The 20,228-nt window shown below is 50.1% G+C and overlaps 1 protein-coding gene across 1 annotated transcript in view; it reads left to right on the top strand.

Annotated features, from left to right (window-relative positions):
- Window positions 1–20,228, top strand: part of SLC17A7 (solute carrier family 17 member 7) — a 76,676-nt gene that overhangs the window by 26,527 nt on the left and 29,921 nt on the right. The window contains exon 2 of the mRNA XM_060256401.1: window positions 19,427–19,679. Within this exon, the coding sequence (XP_060112384.1) occupies window positions 19,427–19,679 (253 nt within the window). The remainder of the gene's footprint in view (window positions 1–19,426; window positions 19,680–20,228) is intronic.

Below are 20,228 nucleotides of genomic sequence, written 5' to 3'. Positions count from 1 at the left end.
GGCAGCAAAATACCGCCATGTGTGACCCCAATTGGAATCAGGGAGAGGAGAGGGGGATTTAAACCTTCCACCTGGCACAATTTTGCTAATCAAAAAAGGGGCTGTCATTAGCAATTTAAAGGGGGGAAGATTACACCTCCGTGCATGGTTGTGATTTGCCTTTAAAAGACTAAGTAACATAAGAACATAAGAAACCATAGAGTTTTACCCAAAATACCAGAGTGTCACTGTGCAATGCCCCAACGTGATGACATCACTTCCACACGATGTCATCATGTTGGGGATGTCGCACATGGTGAGGTCACCGCCCTCCTTCTCTGAAAGCGCTCTCCCATCCCTTGCTAGCAACAGCATAGGACCCAGCAACCCTAGATCAGGCCAATGCTCATCCAGTCCAACACTTTCTGTCACTTTCTGAGCCAGTTTGGTGTAGTGGTTAATGCACAGATTCTTATCTGGGAGAACCGGGTTTGATTCCCCAGTCCTCCACTTGCAGCTGCTGAAATGGCCTTAGGTCAGCCACAGCTCTTGTAGGAGTTGTCCTTGAAAGGGCAGCTGCTGCAAGAGCTCTCTCAGCCCCATCCATCTCACAGGGTATCTGTTGTGGGTAGGGTGGCCAGACCGTCCCGGTCTCCCGGGACTTTCCCGGTTCTGGCCACCCAATCCTGGCTCCCGGGCTGCCTATACCGGGACCATTACAAAGTCCCGCTATAGCCAGCGGGGAGCCGGCGGGCCGCTGCGCGCGGGCGGGGAAGGCGGGGAGTGAGGCAGCCAGCGTCCCTGCGCGTGCGCACAGCGGTGTGCGCACGCGCAGGGACGCTGGCTGCCTTACTCCCCGCCTTCCCCGCCCGCGCGCGGGGTCCGGAGAGGCCGGCACTGGTCCCTGGAGGCCTCCAGAGGCCAGCGCCGGAAGCGTGGAGAGGCCGGCGCTGGTCCCTGGAGGCCTCCAGAGGCCAGCGCTGGCAGCGGAGAGGCCGGCGCTGGTCCCTGGAGGCCTCCAGAGGCCAGCGCCGGCAGCGTGGAGAGGCCGGCGCTGGTCCCTGGAGGCTTCCAGAGGCCAGCGCCGGCAGCGGAGAGGCCTCCGCTGGTCCCTGGAGGCCTCCAGAGGCCAGCGCCGGCAGCGTGGAGAGGCCTCCGCTGGTCCCTGGAGGCCTCCAGAGGCCAGCGGAGGCTTCGTGGAGAGGCCTCCGCTGGTCCCTGGAGGCCTCCAGAGGCCAGCGGAGGCTTCGTGGAGAGGCCTCCGCTGGTCCCTGGAGGCCTCCAGAGGCCAGCGGAGGCAGCGTGGAGAGGCCTCCGCTGGTCCCTGGAGGCCTCCAGAGGCCAGCGGAGACTTCGTGGAGAGGCCTCCGCTGGTCCCTGGAGGCCTCCAGAGTAGGGGTCCCAATCCTCCTGCTCTAGCGGGGGACGCCAGATTTCCGAGCCTCTTCCCCCGCCCCCCCCAAAAACGGAAGCGGGGGGAGAAGCGGCGTCCTCCTGCTGCTGCTGGCGGCGTCGGGGGCTGCCGGGGAGGCTCGCCGCTCAGTTCAGGTCCCCGGGCATTAGGGCTGATGCCAGGCTCCTCCTCCCCTGACGGCTTCTCTTCCCTCTGGGCCCGGGCTGGAGAGGCGGCAGCAGCAGCAGGAGGCGCTCTTGCTCCGAAGCCTCTGCCCTTCTGGAAGAGGGGAAAACAGCGGCGGGGGGCTGAGCCTCTTGACCGGCTCGTCCTCTCAGTTGCTGCCCTCCGGGGACGCGGAAAGGCGCATTTTCTTCTTGCAGGGCTACTGCGGGCCCGTCGGACAGCCGCTGTTTCCCCCACTTCTCTCGCCGCCCCCTTTCCGCTGCAAACATCTGTCCAGATGCAAGTTAATGCTCGGGGCCGGGAGCGCGCAGGAACAAACGGGGCAACTCACGAGGGGGTCTTTGCAAGCCGCCGCCCCTTCCATTTCCCGGCCCAAAAGAGAAATCCCACTTGCATTCACACCGGGAGGCAGCCGTTCCTTCCCTCCTTTGGGAAAGGCTTTCCAGCAAGAGATCGCCCGCTAAGCGAAAGAAACTCCAAAGTTCCAACCAGGGCGCGAACTAGCAAAAAGAGATTTGCCCGGGCAGGAAGCGCAGGGAAGGAACACCTACTTTTTCCTATGGGCGCTTTCGACGTGCGGGCTGTTGGGAGTTGTAGTTCTTCGGGGCTGGAGGAAAAGTGAAAGTGGGCTTTGGGGCGGGTTTTTGAAGCTGCAGCGCTGCTTTAGGGGAAAAGGGCTTGCTGAAAGTTGCCTCGGATCCCACGGGCGTTGAGAACTGGTAACGTAAAAGGTTAATACGCAAATTAAGGGCCGTTTCCCCCCCTCCCCCTTAGCTCCACCCCAGTGTCTCCTGGCTCCACCCCCAAAGTCTCCTGGCTCCACCCCCAAAGTCCCCAGATATTTCTGGGGTTGGACTTGGGAACCCTACTCCAGAGGCCAGCGGAGGCAGCGTGGAGAGGCCTCTGCTGGTCCCTGGAGGCCTCCAGAGGCCAGCGGAGGCTTCGTGGAGAGGCCAGCGCTGGTCCCTGGAGGCCTCCAGAGACCAGCGCCGGCCTCCGCAGCCACCGCCAGCCCCGCCAGCAGCCCGGAGGAGAGGCCGCCACCGCCCTGGATCCAAGTAAGCCAAAAGCGGGGGGGGGGGGGGGCGGCTGGCGGGGGGGCGGCTGGCCTTCTTTCCTTCCCTCCCTCCTTCCTCCCTCCTTCCTTTCTTCCTTCCTTCCCTCCCTTCTCCCTTCCTTCCTTTCTTCCTTCCCTCCCTCCTCCCTTCCTTCCCTCCCTCCCTCCTCCCTCCCTTCCTCCCTCCCTTCTTTCCTTCCTTCCTTCCTTCCCTCCCTCCTCCCTTCCTTCCTTTCTTCCTTCCCTCCTTCCCTCCCTCCTCCCTTCCTTCCTTCCCTCTTTCCCTCCCTCCCTCCCTCCCTCCCTTCCTTCCTTCCCTCCCTCCTCCCTTCCTTCCCTCCCTCCCTTCCTTTCTTCCTTCCCTCCCTCCCTTCCCTCCTTTCTTCCTTCCTTTCTTCCTTCCCTCCCTTCCTTCCCTCCCTCCCTCCTCCCTTCCTGACTGAATGGGCCACAGGCCTGATCCAACAGGGCTTCTCTTATGTTCTTATGTGACACAGTGTGTTGGACTGGATGGGCCACTGGCCTGATCCAACAGGGCTTCTCTTATGTTCTTATGTGACGCAGAGTGTTGGACTGGATGGGCCACTGGCCTGATCCAACAGGGCTTCTCTTATGTTCTTATGTGACAATACTGACTTTGGTGGACCCAAGCACTGATTCAGTGTAAGGGAGCTTTGTGTTTGTGACTGGAGTAGACAATACTGACTTTGGTGGACCCAAGCACTGATTCAGTGTAAGGGAGCTTTGTGTTTGTGTCTTCTGGTGCAATTTTGTTCTCAGATCCTGTATTTACTTCATCAGTATATGGGATAAGGCACTTTCTCAACTGTGCTGCATAATGCAGCCTATTTATTTTGTCCTGTTTGCTCTGTTGGCTCTATCTGCGCCACCTTCATCACTTTCGGGGTGTGGATCCCCCAGTGGGGTGGTCTCGCGACTCCCTCCGCCGGCTGTTTCTGATAGCCCTGCGCCCCCTCTTTCATTTGATATGTGTCCCGTGCGGATGCCACCCTCCTGACGGGAGATGCCGCAAAATGAGCCCCCTTGAGGCTTATGGTGGCAGGGCTCGGGGGAAGCGAGCTAGACTGCTGTTCTTTTGAGGGGTCATAGAGTGTTTCGAGCCCGTCCCTGTGGCATCGGTCCCATCGTTGTGGGGCCCAGGGGGCCGGAGCAGCGGCACGCTGAAGCAGCCTGTCGGTCACTTCCGGGTTCCTGTCCTGCATCTCGACCTGTGACAGGCTGCTTCGGCGTGCTGCTGCGCCAGCCCCCTGGGTCCCACAACGATGGGACCGATGCCACAGGGACGGGCTCGAAACACTCTATAACCCCTCAAAAGAACAGCAGTCTAGCTCGCTTCCCCCGAGCCCTGCCTCCATAAGCCTCAAGGGGGCTCATTTTGCGGCATCTCCTGGCAGGAGGGTGGCACCCGCACGGGACACATATCAAATGAAAGAGGGGGCGCAGGGCTATCAGAAACAGCCGGTGGAGGGAGTCGCGAGACCACCCCACTGGGGGATCCACACCCCGAAAGTGATGAAGGTGGCGCAGATAGAGCCAACAGAGCAAACAGGACAAAATAAATAGGCTGCATTATGCAGCACAGTTGAGAAAGTGCCTTATCCCATATACTGATGAAGTATATACAGGATTTGAGAACAAAATTGTTTCCGGCGGTGATATTTGGGGGATTTTTGGGGACGTCACAGGAAGTGCTGTGAAGTCACTTCCTGTTTCCGGCAGTGGCATTTGGGGGAAATGATGTCATTTGGGGGAAGTGATGTCACAGGAAGTGATGTCACTTCCCGTTTCCGGCAGGTGACGCGGGGGAAATGATGTCACAGGAAGTGGTGTCACTTCCTGTTTCTGGCGGTGGCATGACATCACCGGAAGTGACGTCACCAGAAGTGACGTCACTTCCTGTTTCCGGCGGCGCGCTTTGCGCGCGCGCACCCCTACCTTCCACCCCCCCCAAGGTGTCCCTGGCTGGCCTTCAGACATTATGGTCACCCTAGTTGTGGGGGAGGAAGGTAACGGAGATTATGACCGCTCTGAGACTCTGAGATTCAGAATATTGGGCGAGATATAAATCCAATATCTTCTTCACACAGTGGCCAAAAAACAAGTGCCATCAGGAGCTCCACTGGCAGAGCTAGAACTCTAAAACCCCTCTCACTGTTGCCCCCTGAAGTACCAAGAGAACAGAGCATCACTGCCCCAAACAGAGCGTTCCATCTATACGTTGTAATAATAATAATAATAATAATAATAATAATAATAATAAATTTATTTATACCCCGCCCTCCCCGCCGAGGCAGGCTCAGGGCGGCTTACAAGGTGTGGCAAAAGCTATGTTGAACAATAAAACAATTATACATTTCAATACAATTTACAATTTACCAATTAAATTTTTGCATAATATAAAACAGTCTAAAATCAGTCTAAAATAGTCTCATCTCATTGCTATCTCAGTTATATTAATGTTAATGATGGCGTGATGCTTATTTCAGGCTCCATCTTGGAAGGCTAGCTGGAAGAGGGCAGTTTTGCATGCCCTATGGAATTGGCTAACATTGTGTGGCTGATAGAGATGGACATGTGCATCCCTAAAGAGGCTGGCAGTGGAAGATTTGGGTTGTGACTTTGCAGGTAGGGCAGATGCAACACCACTGAGATACCTCCCCCCCCCCAGACTTTATCAATCCTCCCCTTATCCCAAAATGCCAACTTGCCCTTCTCTTACGAATAGAAGCTTCCAGGGAAAGTCTAAGGTGCACAAAATAGTACAGAAGATGTCGCCCACAAAATGTTACCAGCTCTTTTCCTTTCTCTTTCTTCCATTTGCTGTATAAACCGCACCAGCTATTTTAGGCCTTTCCAAACAGGCTCAGAAGGGGCTGCTCCTTCAGTCCAGACCACAAGAAAGCAGAACAGGATCTAATCCCACACAGAGTCCATCAAAAGCCAAACCCGCTGTACTAATGGAGATCCATGACCTCTATCAAGTCGCATTTGACCCTCAGCTCCTTGCTTTTTCTTTAATCTGTAATAGCCAGTCCCCCTACCGATTTAAAAGCCAAGATAGCATTTCTTCTTTCAGGTAATAAATATAGTGGAAACACATAATTAATTGTCCGACAATATAGTATCACAGTTCAAAAATCTACCTCAACAGTTTGCAAGGTGTGAACTGGCTAGCTCTGCACACTGCATGGTGCCTTAATATTGATGTGCATGCATTTATTTGCATGTGCACTAGAAACAAGAGTCATCCATCACTACGTCAGTGCTGAAATGTTAACTTCTAGAGAAGCAAGGGATTTAAGGGTTGCCAGGCCCCACCAGGAGTGGGGGAATCCCTGCTTTTGTGGGGTGCATCATGTCACCTTTCAGGTCAGTTACAAGTTCTGACAAGCTAGGGGAAAAAACCTGCCCCTAGTTGGCCCGAAAGGTGACATGATGATGTTACCCGGAAGTAACATCACATCACCATAATATGGTGATGATCTAGCTTTTGGGCAAAACTTTATGGTAAAATCGGCTACAAACCATAGAGTTTTGCCCCAAAACTAGAGCATCATCCCTAACATTGGCAACATGATGATGTCACTTGCAGGATCCCCCTGCTGACTACAAAGCAGGGCCTGGCAACCCTAGATGGTTTTCAACTCTGGGTTGGGAAGGGGATGAAGCCTGGGAAAGGCAGGGTTTGGAGAAGGGGGGGACCTCAGCAGGGTACAATGGCACAAAACCCACCCTCCAAAGCTGCCATTTTCTCAGGGGTGAGAAAAAAAAATCTTAAGGGAATGAAACCCAATTTTCATCATTGGGAATGAAACAATACTTAGTTTTTGGAACCAATGCTCAAACGGCTATCCATGCAGTTAGTCAATCGCTCTAGCAGCATTAGCAGTTCTCGAATGCCGCTAGAGCAATTGACTAACTGCATGGATAGCCGTTTGAACATTGGTTCCAAAAATTGAAGTATTGTGATCAAGAAGAAGTGGATATCGAAACATGTGACTACCTAGGATACGTGTTATCTCATATACTTCAATACAGTTGGTGAGTCTTGCCTACCTTGCAACATTGTTGGTATTTTTAGAGAACATTGCAACTTTGCTTCAGCTGCAATTACTGTATTGTAACACTGTTGCTGAGGGAACTATCTACATAGCAATATTAACAGATGAAACAAGAGGTCTATGTAGCAAGCAAGAATTTTGTTATAGGCTTTCTGGCATGGTAGACTTTTCAGTGCTCTCTTTATGTTTTTGGTATTGTTTTGCATTTAAAAAATAATGTTTGTATGAAAATTGGGTTTCATTCCCTTAAGAATTTTTTTCTCTCACGCTATGTAAGTGTATGAAAAAATTCATAAAGCAATATTGATTGAACAAATATTAAGATTGAATATAATTTATTGAGATGAATAGAGTGTTTAAAAACTCCTTGTGAGTAAAATTCTGGAATACAGGTGTCTTTTATTCACCAATCTTTTACTGTGTTCATCCCCTGCGGTTGATTTTCTCCAGGGGAGCTGATCTCTGTAGTCTGGAGATCAGCTGTAATTTCAGAAGCTCTCCAAGCCCCACCTGAGGGTTGGCAAGCATAAGTGAAGCTGGGAAGGACACCTAATTCTCCCAAGAGTTATTCCCATTAACTAACTTTTCAACAAGGCATTCTCAACAAGGCATGGGTGGGGGAGAGAGATTATTCCAGGCAGTACCGGCCCAAGCACACATAGTGCCCTAGGCAGCCTGCCAGCCTGCCGCCCCCCTCCACAGCGCCCCCTCCCCCATGGCACCGCATCCCCCACCTGCCGCCCGTGCTTCCCCCTCCCTCCCTTCCCCACTTCAGGTGTATTTCAAAGCCCAGAAGGGTGGTTGAGCCGCACTCCCGGGCAATCTAAAGGCCCCCCCCCTCACCCTCTTTGAGAGCCACGGCAGCCTGGCAGCAGCGAAAGCTCAAAGTCAATGAGCGCCATGCTGTTTTACCTGCCAATCGGCTGATCGTGGGGGGGGGGGGCTTTAGATTGCCTGGGAGCGTGTCTCCACCACCCATCCGGGCTTTGAAATACACCTGGGGTGGGGAGGGGAGGAAGGAGGAGGCTGAGGAGATGGCAAACTAGGTGTTTGTCTAGGGAGAAGGGGGGGGGGAGGCCGAATTTGGTGCCCTGCCCTTCCAGTGCCCTAGCAACCGCCTAGTTTGCCTAATGGGCGAGCCGGCCCTGATCCCAGGCTTTATTTGTTTGGTTTTTAAATTGTGATTTGTAAATGACTTTGAGATAGAAGGGAAGGTGGAATGTAAATATAATAGTGGGGAAGTGGGTGTAAAAATAAAACCAAATAAAAAGAGGGGGAAACAAAACAGGAACAGTGATCTATGAAGGGCAGGTAACTAAAAAAGGGGGAGTAGTTCATGGTAAATCAGGTGATAAAATTTATAATTTTTTTAAAAAATTAAATTTATAATAAAAAAATAAAAAAATAATTTATAATTTAGAGACATTCCCTTATGAGTTACAAACCGGTAATCTGTGGACTTGCTCCAAGATCACATGATCTTAGGTTGCTCTAGAACAGGGACTAGAGACTTTTGTACAAGATGTTTTAAGCCATTCCTCATTAAATGTGGATGAAGTACTACAGTAGTTGCGGCTTAGACCACAAATCAATCAGACCTTCAAAATACATTTCTTCACAATCTTAATCTCCCCCTCTTTTCTTTCCCCCCTCTTTTGTGTGTTCTTGTCCTTTAGAGGTGCACGTGACTTCATATTTTAAGTTGTTGCCTGGCTTGATAAACCAGACGGCGCCTGCTTAAAGTAGGGTTGCCAACTCTGGCGTGGGAAATTCCTGGATAGTTGGGGGTGGAGCCAGTGGGGACAGTAGTGGGAGTATTGTTGCCAGATCCCTCTTGGTCACCAGCAGCAGGTAGGAGGGGTAGAGTTGCCAGATCCTGGTTGGGAAACCCCTAGAGATCTGGGAATGGAGCAAGGGGGAGGAAAGGAACCTCATTGGTAGGGTTGCCAGCCTCCAGGTGGGGTCTGGAAATCTTCCACTTTTACAACTCCAGATGGCAAAAATCAGCTCCTCAGGAGAAAATGGCTGCCTTGAAGAATGGACTCTGCAGCATCGTACCATAGGGTTGCCAAGTCCCCTGCAGCCTCCAGCAGGGAACTGTTATTGTGTGCACAATAGGTACCATAGAGTTTTCCCTCCCAAATTGCTAGAGCATCTGGGAAAACCATAGAGTTTTCCTGGAAGCTCCTAGAGCAGTCTCATTTGAAACTTGGAGGGGGGGCAGGGTTGAGGAGAGGCACCAGATGCTATGCTGAAAATCTGGTGCCTCTACCTAAAAAAACAGCCTTCCCAGAGCCCCTGATATTCATGGATCGATACTCCATTATACCTATGAGAATATGTCTCCATAGGGTATAATGGAGTGCCCAGCAGACATTTCCCCTCCCCTGCTTTATATGAAGTGGGGGGAGGGCCTCCAAACCAGGGGATTCTCTGCCCTCAGCTGAGGATTGGCAACCCTAAAATGCACGTTACCCATCCACAGGGTGTACAAAATGCTTTGACTGTAATCTATCCCAAAAGAGAGAGAGGTCAGAGCCAAGCTGGGAGAAAAAATGATGGATAAGCATGGCTGATGGCTGGGACTGATGGGAGTTGTAGGCAAAAAACATCTGGAGAGCTACCGTTGGCCACCCCTGGATTAGGAAACAATGTCCTCTGGATGCTCTGGTTTGGATACCAAAGCTGTTAAATACCGGGCTTGATGTATGAGGAGCATAGTGATTATTAGTGATTTAGCATGCTTACTAAGTGACTTCATAACTACTGCTAAGCACAAGAACATGTGGCAATATATACAGTTGGGGCAGGAGAAACCCAGCCCCCAAGAAGCAGAAACCCTCCTGTGATTGTGGCCTTTTTGGATCCTTCATCAGAATATGCATCCTCATTGGCTGATCCTAGGATTCTCTGACGCTGCCTCTCAATTGGCCAGTTTGAATTATGCAACCAATTGGGATGCAGATCTTTGGATCCTCTCAGTCTATTGTGTTGCGCCTCTAGCTCAGGACACTACACCCAACATGTCCAGGCATGCCTTCACATACATAACAAAAGCAGAGCAAAAACTCTTTGCGGAAGCACTCTATTATGTCTGGAAAACAGAGAGATGGTTCTGAATGCTGGGCTCCTGAATGAGTGGATGCCCAAGAAGGGAAGGACATCTTTCAGCCTTCCCTAAACTTTACAGTGGACGTGTGATTTAGTTTCATCACAGATGTTGAGGGTTTCTAAGGCTGGTTAGTGATTCCACAGTTAAAATGCCAGTCAAACCCAGGAATTCCTGAGTTGCAGCCCAGCCTCTGAACCACAACACCACACCAGCTTTGGCTAGACAGTAAGCCCCACAGAGATCAACGGGATTTGCTTCTAAGTAGACCTGCACAGGGGGAGGATGGACACATCTGAGCAGATGTTTGTGCCTAGTGTAGTACCTGGTCTCTGTTTTGCCTTTGTCCTTCCAGTGCCAAGGTTTGGTGGGTTGGGATAGAGGTCACCAGAGCCCGCAGGTGAAACTGAGGCAGAAATTGGATCCTGAAAAGCTTATGGCACTGCCCAAGGTCACTGCAACCCTGCTGGCAGTTTGCAGCTTAGCTAGGGATATTTAAAACCTCCCCATCTAAGCTGCCAGCACTGCCGCCTTGAGCCGACGTCAGCAAAAAGGGATCATATGCAAAACTGAGCTAGAAACAGAACTGGATGGGTGGTTGTTATACTGCAAGGAAGATAATAGCCCATCCAGTAGAGGGTGCTGTTTCTCAGAGACCTAAACTGAATGGCCCTCCCTCCATTTCCTAGCAAGCTGATTGGTTGATTTCTGATCATTATTTTTAGACATTTTTAGCCACTATTAATGGCCCTATTCTTTGGGATCTCTCTCTCTCACACACACACATGCAGAGGTGATGCGACAAAGTTAGAGTCCAATAACATCTTTAAGACCAGCAAAGGTGCTATTGGACTCTAACTTTGTCACATGACTTCAGACCAACACGGCTACCCACCTGGATCAACACACAAAGGTAAGATAGAGTAAATGTTCAATTTCTGATCAAGACACACCATCCCATCCCAACATATCACAGATAAATAATATGAAGATTTACATGAGCTAAGAAATCTCCTGTTCTCCCAAGGATTATGGTTTAAATTCCCCGTCCCCTCATTACTCTTTATGGAATGTAGTCCTCTGCCAGCTGTATCCTGCATTAATTTAGACCAAAAATCAAATTACAAAATGCATGAAGGCTTACTTTTAAAAACTTACTTTTTGTGTATATTTAGTCCAGCCTTTCCAAGAAGCTCAAGAATGAAATACCATCGTTAACCAGCCATCCTGTGTGGCTGTTGGTGGATTCAGGTCGCAGTCCTCAGAAGTAGGGTTCTGAGGTCCCCTCTGGCCACCAGTGGGGGATGAGGGGGGAGGGTTGCTGGCTCCACAATGGGACACTCCTGGAGATTTGGGAATGGAGCCTGGGGAGGGCAGGGACCTTAGTGGGGTACAAAGCCACAGAGTACACCCTCCAAACCATCTTTTTTCTCCAGGGGAACCGATCTTTGTAGTCTAGAGATGAGCTGTAATTCCTGGAGATCCCCAGGCCTCACCTGGAGACTGAGATCCCTTTCTAGAGGAGTAGCCCCTGCCGAATAAAACAGGACTTACTCCTGAGTAGACCAACTTAGGCTTTCTCCCTCAGGAACCTGATGATAGATTTAGACAGGCTAGTTCTCACCAACTGTAATAATATCGTCTCATGGAAACAGCACAACAATGGATTAATGTCCGGGCTTTTTTGAGCAGGAACGCACAAGAATGCACTTCTGGCTGGCTTGGCATCAGGGGGTGTGGCCTAATGTGCAAATGATCCCTACAAGCTTTTTCTACAAAAAAAGGCCTGTGTGAAACAATGATGACATCAGGAGGTGTGGCCTAATATGCAAAAAAAGCCCTGATTAATGTTAAAACATTGATTAACCAAAGGGCTGCCATATTTCCCCCTCCTGCTCCAGGCACGTGCATAGAGAGCAAGGGGGGCTGCTTGCAGCCTCTCTGCATGTGTAGCAAAAGGAGAATCAAGACTCTGAGGTGAATTGAGTCAGTGGTGGTGAAGACTCCTCCAGGCTCTGGCCTTTAGCTTGTCACTCACTTGGCTTGCTTCCTTAGGGTTGCCAGGTGTGATTGTTGCACCCGTGGGGGAATTTGGGGGACAATCCAGGAGTGGGTGGGGATGTCCCTAACACAATAATATCATGCAGAAGTAGGACTGCCAATCCCCAGGTGGGGGCAGGGAATCCCCCGGTTTGGAGGCCCTCCCCCCGCTTCAGGGTCGTCAGAAAGCGGGAGGAGGGGAGGGAAATGTCTGTTGGGAACTCTGTTATTCCCTATGGAGATTTATTCCCATAGAAAATCATGGAGAATTGATCCGTGGATATCCTGGCTCCACCTCCAAAGTCTCCTGGCTCCACCCCCAAAGTCCCCAGATATTTCTTAAATTTGACTTGGCAACCCTATGCAGAAGTGACGCTATTGCACCAGTGATGTCGGAGGCAACGGTCTGCTTTTGGGGAAACTCTGGTTAAAGTTGGGCTTGCACCATTGAGTTTTGCCCAAAAAGCAGTGTGTCACCACCGTGATGATGTCACTTCCACCTTCTGTCATCACATCAGGGTTTCTGTGCACCAGCTTTGCTGTTTGGGGGTGGGGCTTGCAGAAGCTCCAAACATTGGGGGATCCCCTGCCCAGACCAGGTGTCTGGGAACTCTAAGTATATTACTATAGAGCTAGGGATGCCAGACCCCAGGCAGGGGTCTCTAGTTTTGAGCACTCTTCTCTGTCCTCTGAATTTCCTCCACAACAGGCAAGAAGCTGGAAATAAATACAATTTGCCTGAGTTATTTCTAAGGCATGCCAGTAACATTGGGGGTGGGGGGTGGGGAGGGGGGGAATGCTCTGGATTTGGGGTGAAACTCTATGGTAGAAACTATTCCCAAAACCTGGAGTGTCGCCCCCCCCCCCCCGGTCACCTCTGAATCATGTAGGCATGTCATATTTATTTTCAGCATTCCTCCCTGCTCTCATTTTACAACACTCATTTTACTAACCCTCTTTAAAATTTCAAGATATTTAATCTCCCAGAGGATCTGGTCATACTTATACAAGAATAGCTGAAACTCTATGATATCTAACCACAGTTTCTGTTTGAATAGCTGTGATGAAAGGGAAGCCCTCAAATTACAACTGATCTCCAGATGGCAGAGGTCAGTTTCCCTGGAGAAAACAGCTGCTTTGGAAGGTGGAGTCTATGGTATTGTACCGCCCCTCTGAGGTCCCTCCCCAGTGGCTCCACCCTCAAATCTCCAGGAATTTTCCAAAACAGAGTTGGCAACCCTGTATTACATATGTCTACCCACTAGCAATTTATTTTCAAAGGCATTTTTCCACAATCTCTCCATAAAGTAAGACAGGAACATGATATAAAATAAAGGGCAGCAGAAAAGGGAGACTGCCCAATAAGAAGAGCTAGCTAGCGTGTCAGAGGTCAGGAGGACTGAAGGCTTCCTGGAAACTACTTCTTGTCAAGTACACAGAGGCCACTAAAACTTGAGCCTGTGCAGAGATATTTGGAGAGCTCATGGGAGACCTGTTTACTAGGGTTGCCAAGTCCAATTCAAGAAATATCTGGGGACTTTGGGGGTGGAGCCAGGAGACATCAGGGTGGAGCCAGGAACAAGGGTGTGACAAGCATAATTGAACTCCAAGGGAGTTCTGGCCTTCACATTTAAGGGGACCGCACACCTTTTTAAATGTCTTCCTTCCATAGGAAATAATGAAGGATAGGGGCACCTTCTTTTGGGGCTCATAGAATTGGACCTCATGGTCCAATCGTTTTGAAACTTGGAGGATACTTTGGGGAGAGTCACTAGATACTATACTGAAAATTTGGTGCCTCTACCTCAAAAAACAGCACCCCCAGAGCCCCCGAAACCTCCAGATCAATTCCCCATTATACCCTATGAGAATCGATCTCCACATAGAGAATAATGAAGTACTCAGCAGACTCCCCCCCCCCCTCATTTCTTGCAACACTGAAGGGGGGTTGGCCTTTCTACTCACAAGTTGCTGCCAACTTCTTCAAAGTAACACAGACACCCCATCCCAAGAGGAAGCCTTTCAATCAGCGACTGAAGCCTCCGGAGGTAGAAACGCACATGGTCCTCTGGGGGCGGAGCTCCCTCCCCCTCCGCCGGCCAGACTCCCCGAGAAGACGCCTGTGGCAGCCGGAGAGGACGCAAGGACTATGAGTCCCAGCATGCACCTCGCGAAGGGAGGCCGGACTGGAACAAATAGCAGGCCGGCGGTGGGCGGGTCTTTGTGACCCGGAGGAAGGGAGCAGCCTAAAGCCTAAGAGGGAGAGAGGCAGGCAGGGAAAGAGACACGGCGCCGTTTCCCCACCCCACCCCCCCGCTTCCAGATTTTTGGAGAGCGGGGGAGGAGGTTGCTAATCCAGGGGTTCCCCGGTAGGGCGGGGGGGTTGGGAAGCCTACTGTTTACAGAGGCCTCAGAGGCGAGGAGTCAGAAGTCTGATACTACAGAAGAAACCCAAAGTTTCTCCTCCTTCACCCCCTCCTTGCAACAAGTTGCCCACACTGGCAGGGCAATTTCCTAGCCCCTAGGTTGTATCCTCTCACCCACATAGAATTTCACCCACACCAGCTTGCCTTTCTCCAAAAGTCAGACCAAACAGCCTGACATCTGCTCTTCACCAGAGACCGGCCTCACAGCCAGGGACTCTGGCTCCACTGGTGGATCTCTTGAGAGCACCTGGGGTTTGGCCACTGTAGGCTTGCCAATCCCCAGGTCCCAGGGGGGGGTTCTTCTGCTTTCCCAGGCTCCTTTCCGTCCCCAGTCAGCTGGCCAGTGGGGGGGGGGAAGCCCCGCCCCCAAAGTCACCATGTGACTTTTCCCCACCAGAGGCTCCAGTCTCTGATGGGAAAGGCTTCCTCTTGGGATGGGGTGCCTGTGTTACTTGGAAGAAGTTGGCTGCAACTCGTGAGTAGAGAGGCCAATCCCTCACTTCAGAGTCACCAGAAACGGAGGGGGGGGGGGACGTCTGCTGAACACTTCATTATTCCCTATGTGGAGATCGATTCTCATAGGGTATAATGGGGAATTGATCTGGAGGTTTCGGGGGCTCTGGGGGCACTGTTTTTTGAGGTAGAGGCACCAAATTTTCAGTATAGTATCTAGTGCCTCTCCCCAAAGTACCCCCCAAGTTTCAAAACGATTGGACTAGGGGGTCCAATTTTATGAGCCCCAAAAGAAGGTGCCCCTATCCTTCATTATTTCCTATGGTGTGCTGTCCCTTTAAATGTGATGGCCAGAACTCCCTTGGAGTTCAATTATGCTTGTCACACCCTTGTTCTTGGCTCCGCCCCCAATGTCTCCTGGCTCCACCCCCAAAGTCCCCAGATATTTCTTGAATTGGACTTGGCAACTCTACCACTGTGTGACAGAGAGTGTTGGACTGGATCTAACATGGCCTGATCTAACATGGTGTTTCTCATGGTCTTACTCCATCCTCTCCCAGAGACAGAATGCCATGACACCAGTGTGAGAGCCTGTGTGGTGTAGTGGTTAAGCATGCCAGGCTAGTGGCCCATGTTCAAATTCCCCCTCGTGTCACAGAAGCTTGCTGGATGACCTTGGGCCAGTCACACTCTCTTGGCCTAACCTATCTAACTGGGTGGTTAGGAGGATAAAGTGGAGGAGAGGAGAAGGATAGAAGCCACCTTTTGTCTCCATTGGGGAGAAAGGCAGGGTATGAATTAAATAAATAAATAAATATTAAAATGCCCAGTAATATCCTTCTCCCACTGCCTGACCAGTTTGAGCTCTGTCGCCCCCAACCCTGCGCTCTCTGTTTAGGAGAAAACTATTGTGCACTGCAAGTATGCTCTATAAAATGGCACCTTTGACGGATTTCTGTGGCATCTCTGAGGAAAATGGGGTAGTCTGGAGTGAAAGTAAATTCAATTTCTTACCAGGGTTATGTCTCTCAGGGGGTCTGGAACTAAGGTTGCTGGGCCAGCCTCTCCTCAAATTACAACTGACCTCCAGACCATAGAGATCAGGAAGGAATGTCATCTTCAGAAGGTGGCATTCTTCCCTGCTGAACTCTCTTTCCTCCCCAAACCCCACCCTCTCTGAGGATCCACCCCCAAATCTCCAGCAATTTCCCAACCCAGACAGGAGACAGGAAGAGCAACTTTGGCCTTTTGTTACCCATTTTCACCAGCATACTTTTTGCCTTAGGAGTTGCCATCTTTTTTCTTGGCTGGGACATGCAAGAAGTTCAGAGAATGAAAGTTTCCCTGGTGGAGAAGGCTAAGCTTCTGCCTGCCTGACTACTGTTAAAGGTACAGGATCAGAACTGGTAAAAGAACCATGGTCTGAAAACCAAGATGGCTCCCGACTTTCTCTGTCAGTCCGTGTCCAGGAGAAGCCTTCTTGGGCCATTGATAGAGCTGTCGGTTGGGAAATTCTTTGAGATTTTGGAGGTGCAGCCTAGAGACAGGGTCTGGGAAGGTGAGGGACCTCCGCAGGGTACAATGCTATAGCAACTACCCTCCAAGGCAAACATTTTCTCCAGGGGAACTGATTTTTGTAGTCTGGAGATCAGTTGAAATTCCAGATCTCCAGGCCCCACCTACAAAAGGGGGAGGTAATGATAGATCAGGGTGGCCAAACTGCAGCTCAGGAGCCACATGTGGCTCTTTCACTCATATTGTGTGACTCTCAAAGCCCCTACTGCCTCATTGGCCAGCTTGGAGAAAGCATTTGTCTCTCTAAATCACTTCTCAAAGCCAAGCCAGCCAGCAGTTTGGATAATGCATTTAAAGTTTCTTTCCTTCCACTTCTTCCTCCCCATCTATTTTCCTTCCCTCAAACATCTGATGTTCATGTCTTGCAGCTCTCAAACATCTGACATTTATTCTGTGTGGCTCTTACATTAAGCAAGTTTGGGCAACCTTGTGCTAGATGTTTATCAAATTATGCACGGGTTAGAAAAAGTGAAACAATGTTCATTCTTTTCACTTTCTCCCTCTCCCATAATACCAGAACTGGGGGGCACCCAGTGAAGTTAATGAGATTCAGGATTCAGGACATACAAAAAGGAAATACTTCTGTCCTCAACAAATAATTAAGCTGTGCAACCTGCTGCTGGAGAATGTCATAGTGGCCACAAGTGTAGGTCAGCCATTCCTGGAGGAAAGGCCCCTCAGTGGCTACTAGCTGTTGTCAATAAAAATAACCTGCATATACAGGGGCAGTCCAACTCTGAATCCCAGTGCTAAGAGGCATCACTGGGGCACGGAGCTTGGCCTCTGTGCCCTGTTTGTAGGTCCTCAGGGGCACTGGTTGGCCACTCTGTGGTACAGGATGCTGGACTATAGAGCACTGTGCTCTTCTTATGCTCTTACGATTAAAATATGAAACTTTTGAGACCCCTTATGCAAAGGAACAAGGTCATTGTTGCAGGAGAGATGGAAACTGTAAGGGCTCGGAAGATTCATGGGAGAAAGGGAGGGAAATCAGACTTGGAAAGAAGGCCCAGTTGCTTTGGTTGCTAAGCGAGAGGAGGTTTTTGGGCCAAGCGCCTAGTCTGAGCTCAGAGCCCATCTGCACCAGCTCTGATCGGAACAGCTTCTGCGTGGGATGCAGCCGCCTCCCTACCAGGCTGACAAGATACTGTGTAAAAGCAGGAAGGGGGCGATGACGGATGAAGATTTGGGGGTGCTCCAAGACCCCTAGAATTTAAGGTTGCCAACTGCTCAGGGTAAAAAGTCTTGTCTCTTTAGGGCTGATAAGCAGAAATGGGCAGTAGAAACTTTCCATAGCACAGGAGCTAGCTAACAGCACCTGAAATTTGCTGCAGATCAAATTGATATTAAAGGGACAGCTAGAGGGAGCAAATTAAAAATTGGCTAGGAGATTCCCTGGCAGGAAGGTATCTTCCGCACAAATTATCACAGCCTCTGGGCACGCTGGCCCAGTTGGTGGATCTACAGGAGTTGCCAGACTGGTGCAGACCATTAAAATGATGAGATTCCAACTAAAGAGGGTAAGAGGGGGGAGAGATATGCCACCTGACCACTAGATGATACTGCCTGAATTGGCTTTCATGGACTCTGGACCTAGTACACTGCCCTGGGTTTCCAGGCTGCCCTGTTTTTCTGTGCTTCTGCTTTCTGCTTTATGGGTGTTCTGATTTGGGCAAGAGACAGATCGGAACAACTGCTGCCTTTCATATTTTTCAGGGGGACAGCAGACATCAATTATCTGTCCCAGTGTGTATGTGATCTTTTTGTGGGGTTCCAACTAAAACAACCAGTCTCCAGATAACTTCCTGAATCATCTTGAAATGTGCAAAATATTGTACATGGATATTCTCTTTGCCCTAAAAAAGCAGCATCTCTCCCACCCCCTTTCCCTCTCTCTTCCTCTTCCCAGTAATTGGACAGCATATCTAAAAATGCTAATATTGGCCTACCTTGTGTGTGTGGGGGGGAGTGTATGTGAAATACTCATCAAGTTGCTTCTGATTTATGGCAACTCTGTGAATGAATAACCTCCAAAACTTCCTATTGTTAACAGCTTTGCTCAGGTCTTGGAAGGAAGCCCCATTGAGTTCAGTGAGACAACTTTTTGAGCAAACAAGTGTTGATTGGGTCTGTAAAGACTGTGCAATGTAAGAAAAATTGTTCCGATTACAGATCTCATCATTTCTTGGCACAGATGTTACATGTCCCTTTGGTACACAATTTGGATATTTGTGGTGCAGAATGAAGCTGCAATCTTGAACTAATTCAAAGCCTTTGGATGGATTAAAAAGCATCCCTGATTAGCTTGGGGTGCCCTCAAAAATAGTTAGTTGCACTTATAAAAATTGTAGGAGGCCAGCAGCATCCACTCGGATAACAGAATGCCCCTTCTAAGTCAATGCCTGCTGTGCTGCAGGGTGTCAAAGAACAAAGGAACTAAGTGGGTTTTTTTCTAAACGATTGTTGTATTAATGTGCACATTTGATAAATTAAATGACTAAAAAGTGCACTCTATCGAACACAACTTTCTTGGTTAGGTCTAGGGCAGAGTATGGTCCCCATAGGAAGCAATTTGTGTCCCTGGATGACCACTTTGAGAAGCAATTGAAGAAGAAGACGATGACATTGGATTTGTATCCCGCCCTCCACTCTGAATCTCAGAGTCTCAGAGCAGCTCACAATCTCCTTTACCTTCCTCCCCCACAACAGGCACCCTGTGAGGTAGTGGGGCTGAGAGAGCTCTCACAGAAGCTGCCCTTTCAAGGACAATTCTATGAGAGCTATGGCTGACCCAAGGCCATTCCAGCAGCTGCAAGTGGAGAAGTGGGGAATCAAACCCGGTTCTCCCAGTTAAGAGTCCGCACACTTAACCACTACACCAAACTGGATGTTCAGCCTCATACAGGTCCTCAACTCCTGTGTGCTGATAGTGTCCCACTGGCAAATTCTGTTCCCCCTGAAGCCACTTCACCTTCTCTTGATTTACCTCTATCTTGGTCAGTGAATGGCCTGTTGGCATCTCTCAGATTTGTCACAGGGGTTACCAGCTGCTGATCACTTAGACCTTCTATTTTATGGGCTTCTACCCTTGTTCTTCCACTATAGTATATGATCTCTTCTACACAGAATCCTCGAGCGAAAGCAGCCAGGTGGGGAGATCATTGAGCTGACTGCAGAGGGACGGCCGGTCGAGGTGTCCGAGAAGCACCAGCCAGTAATTGACTGCACGTGCTTTGGCCTCCCGCGCCGCTACATCATTGCCATCCTTTGCGGCTTGGGCTTTTGCATCAGCTTTGGCATCCGCTGCAACCTAGGCGTGGCCATCGTCAGCATGGTCAACAATAATACCGTTTATCACGGGAACAAAATTGCGGTGCAGGTAAGGATGAGTCCCTTGTCCTTCAAGGCAATGCTGGCTTTGACCCATCAAGTCACAGCCAACTTAGGGTAACCCCATAGGGTTTTCAGGGCAGGAGACATTATTCCCTATGGGCAAGCGTGGTCTCCATTATTCCCTATGGGCAGGTGTGCCTTCTCTATTGGCAAGCATGTATAGTCTATGGGCAAGTGCAGTCCTTAGGACAAGCCTAATTTCCCTATTTCCCTATGGGCAAGTGTGGTCTCCATTATTTCCTAAAGGCAGGTGTGCTTTCTCTATTGGCAGGCGTGTATAGTCTGGGCAAGCACTGTCCTTGGGAGACGCCTAATTACCCTATAGGCAAGTGTGGTCTCCATTATTCCCTTTGGGCAGGTGTGTATTCTCTATGGGCAGGCGCTGTTCCTAGTTTTAGTACGTCCCCCTTTGACCTGGAAGCCCTTTTCCCTACCTTCCAATGTACTGTGGAGGAAGGCTATGCACTTTCCACATCCTCAGAGATACCCTCTGTTTGATTATTACTTCACACCTTTCAGAGCAATTGATACAGGA

The sequence above is a fragment of the Heteronotia binoei genome, chromosome 15, assembly GCF_032191835.1.
Source record: "Heteronotia binoei isolate CCM8104 ecotype False Entrance Well chromosome 15, APGP_CSIRO_Hbin_v1, whole genome shotgun sequence".
In the NCBI taxonomy this organism is placed as follows: Eukaryota; Metazoa; Chordata; class Lepidosauria; order Squamata; family Gekkonidae; genus Heteronotia; species Heteronotia binoei.
The sequence above is the reverse complement of the archived record's forward strand: the minus strand, read 5'-3'. Positions and strand labels throughout refer to the sequence as shown.